Source organism: Emiliania huxleyi, assembly GCF_000372725.1.
Source record: "Emiliania huxleyi CCMP1516 chromosome Unknown EMIHUscaffold_1795, whole genome shotgun sequence".
Taxonomy (NCBI): Eukaryota; Haptophyta; order Isochrysidales; family Noelaerhabdaceae; genus Emiliania; species Emiliania huxleyi.
Genome location: NW_005200788.1, coordinates 1 through 1,925, shown reverse-complemented (window position 1 = coordinate 1,925; position 1,925 = coordinate 1). Strand labels below are relative to the sequence as shown.

Here is a 1,925-nt window from a genome sequence, read left to right as displayed (position 1 = left end):
CACCTCAAGAGTCCCCAGAAACCCCGATGAATTACTCCCTGTGTGATGCGCACGCACAGGAGCGGGGCGGGAGGGTGGCGCTGTGCCTCTGTGTTCGTGCGCATCTCTCATGACTCATGTATTTATTGGCTCTTCACGGCCTAGGGATCCTATGCCGGTGAGTTGGCGTTCACGCGCACTTGGAGCACTTGGAGTGCAGTTATCAGCCTCACATCCAGGGCCGGCGCTGAATCATCATCGTCATGGAGCTTTGACAACCTCTGTCTGGTGCTGCTTCTCGCTTCGTGCGTCCTTGGAGTTGGTCTCGTTCACCACGAGCTCGCCACGTCGCCGCCTGTGTTTGGGTTTCTATGTTTGCGATTTGGGTTTTGGATGTTCTGTGACCGTTTGTTTATTCCCGTTCCCCTGTGTCCCTGATCGTCCTTACAAGATCCTGCTCGCGCAGGTGGGGACCCTGTCCTTCTCCCACCCCTTGTTTTGTTTGGTCCGTTTTATTGCGTACAGCTCCGTGTTAGCTCGCAGCTCCCTGCATCCGCCCTTCTCCACATCGCCGGTCATCATGCCGATGCAGACTCAATCCACGCCTCCACCGCAAACACACGCGGAAGCCCGGTGACCGCATCAACGATGATCTCCAGCTTGGCGAGGCCGTTTTCCATCACCACCTTGCAGAAGGACGGATACCCCTGCTTTTGAAGCCACGCATCGAAGCCCAGCACCCGCTTCTCGTACTGCGCGCTCACCCGCTGCTGCCGCTCCTATAAAGACAACCACACGGGTGAGCCTAAGGGAGCGGCGTGCTCTGCCCGCACCGCCGCACCATCACGCGCCTTGCCTTCGAAGCTGCCTGCCTGGAGCCACACCTGGAACTTGCCGTGGTGCTCGGCGTCGTTTGTGTAGTCCTTGCGTTGCGGCATCGATGCGACCGACAAAGAGCCCGCTGGGGTCTCCCTTGCGATTGCCTCGGTGCCCCGCCAGCGTGCTTTTGTCATCATGCTGTCGTGCCTCTCCGCAGCCGCCGCGCTACCGCGGCCTCCGCCGCGGAAGGTGGCCCGCGCCTTCGCGAATCCCGTCTTGCGGCTTTTGCCGGATGCCCACCGCTTGGCCTCATTGCGGGGGCGGCCACCGGGCCGTGCCGTGGCCGCCCCCGTAGCTCGCGAAGCTGCGAACCGGGCTGCGTCCACTGCGCCGCGACCGTCGGCCCCCGGACTCGGTTCTTCGCGGCCTGCGCCGGAGAGTTGGCGGTCGTGCGCTGGGTGGTGATCGTCATCTGTCTGCTCTGCTGTGCTTCTCGCTCGTGCGTCCTTGGACTTGTGCTGACCTCCTTTCACCTCCTGCTCTCCTATCGTCCTATGCCACGTGGCTGTGTGTGTTTGGGTTTCTATGTTTGCGATTTGGATTTTGGATTTTCCACTGCACTTTGTTTATTTATTTTCTACGACTCTTTGTTTATTTATTGTTGTTAGGAATCCCCGAGAGCGCCATCGATGTCGATCGATGTCTCGATGTTACAGGATGTATGAACTGCGCAGCGTTTCTTCAGAACCCAGTTGTGCGAGGGACTACATAAAATTCTGGAAAGTGAAATTCTTCTAAAATTCTTCAGCGAGTGGGCCTGCATTGTCAGCTCACCAGTCAGTTACAGCGCAGTCTGGGCCCGCGCATACATGGAGAACTACGAGCCGCTCGGCACGATTGGCGAGGGCACCTACGGCGTGGTGCTCAAGGCGCGGCACAAGGAGACCGGGCAGATTGTTGCCATAAAAAAGTTCAAGGAGTCGGACGAGGATGAGCAGGCGTGGTAGAAGCCGTGAGCCCGCCGCGACACGGGGAGAGCCGTGCAAGAGAGCATCGATTCCACCAGCATTCAGGCGCTGAGCGCCCGGGCACCAGTGCGCTCGGCAGCCACCACACCTGCCCAACCT

At 59.3% G+C, this 1,925-nt stretch overlaps 1 protein-coding gene across 1 annotated transcript; it reads left to right on the top strand.

Annotated features, from left to right (window-relative positions):
- Positions 1–1,352: 1,352 nt before the first annotated feature.
- Positions 1,353–1,805, top strand: EMIHUDRAFT_253607 (hypothetical protein; the record flags this gene model as incomplete). The annotated part of the gene is made up of 3 exons (XM_005783585.1): positions 1,353–1,359; positions 1,467–1,517; positions 1,636–1,805. The coding sequence occupies 3 exons, from the start codon at positions 1,353–1,355 to the stop codon at positions 1,803–1,805; spliced, it is 228 nt and encodes a 75-aa protein (XP_005783642.1).
- Between the last annotated feature and the right edge of the window lie 120 nt (positions 1,806–1,925).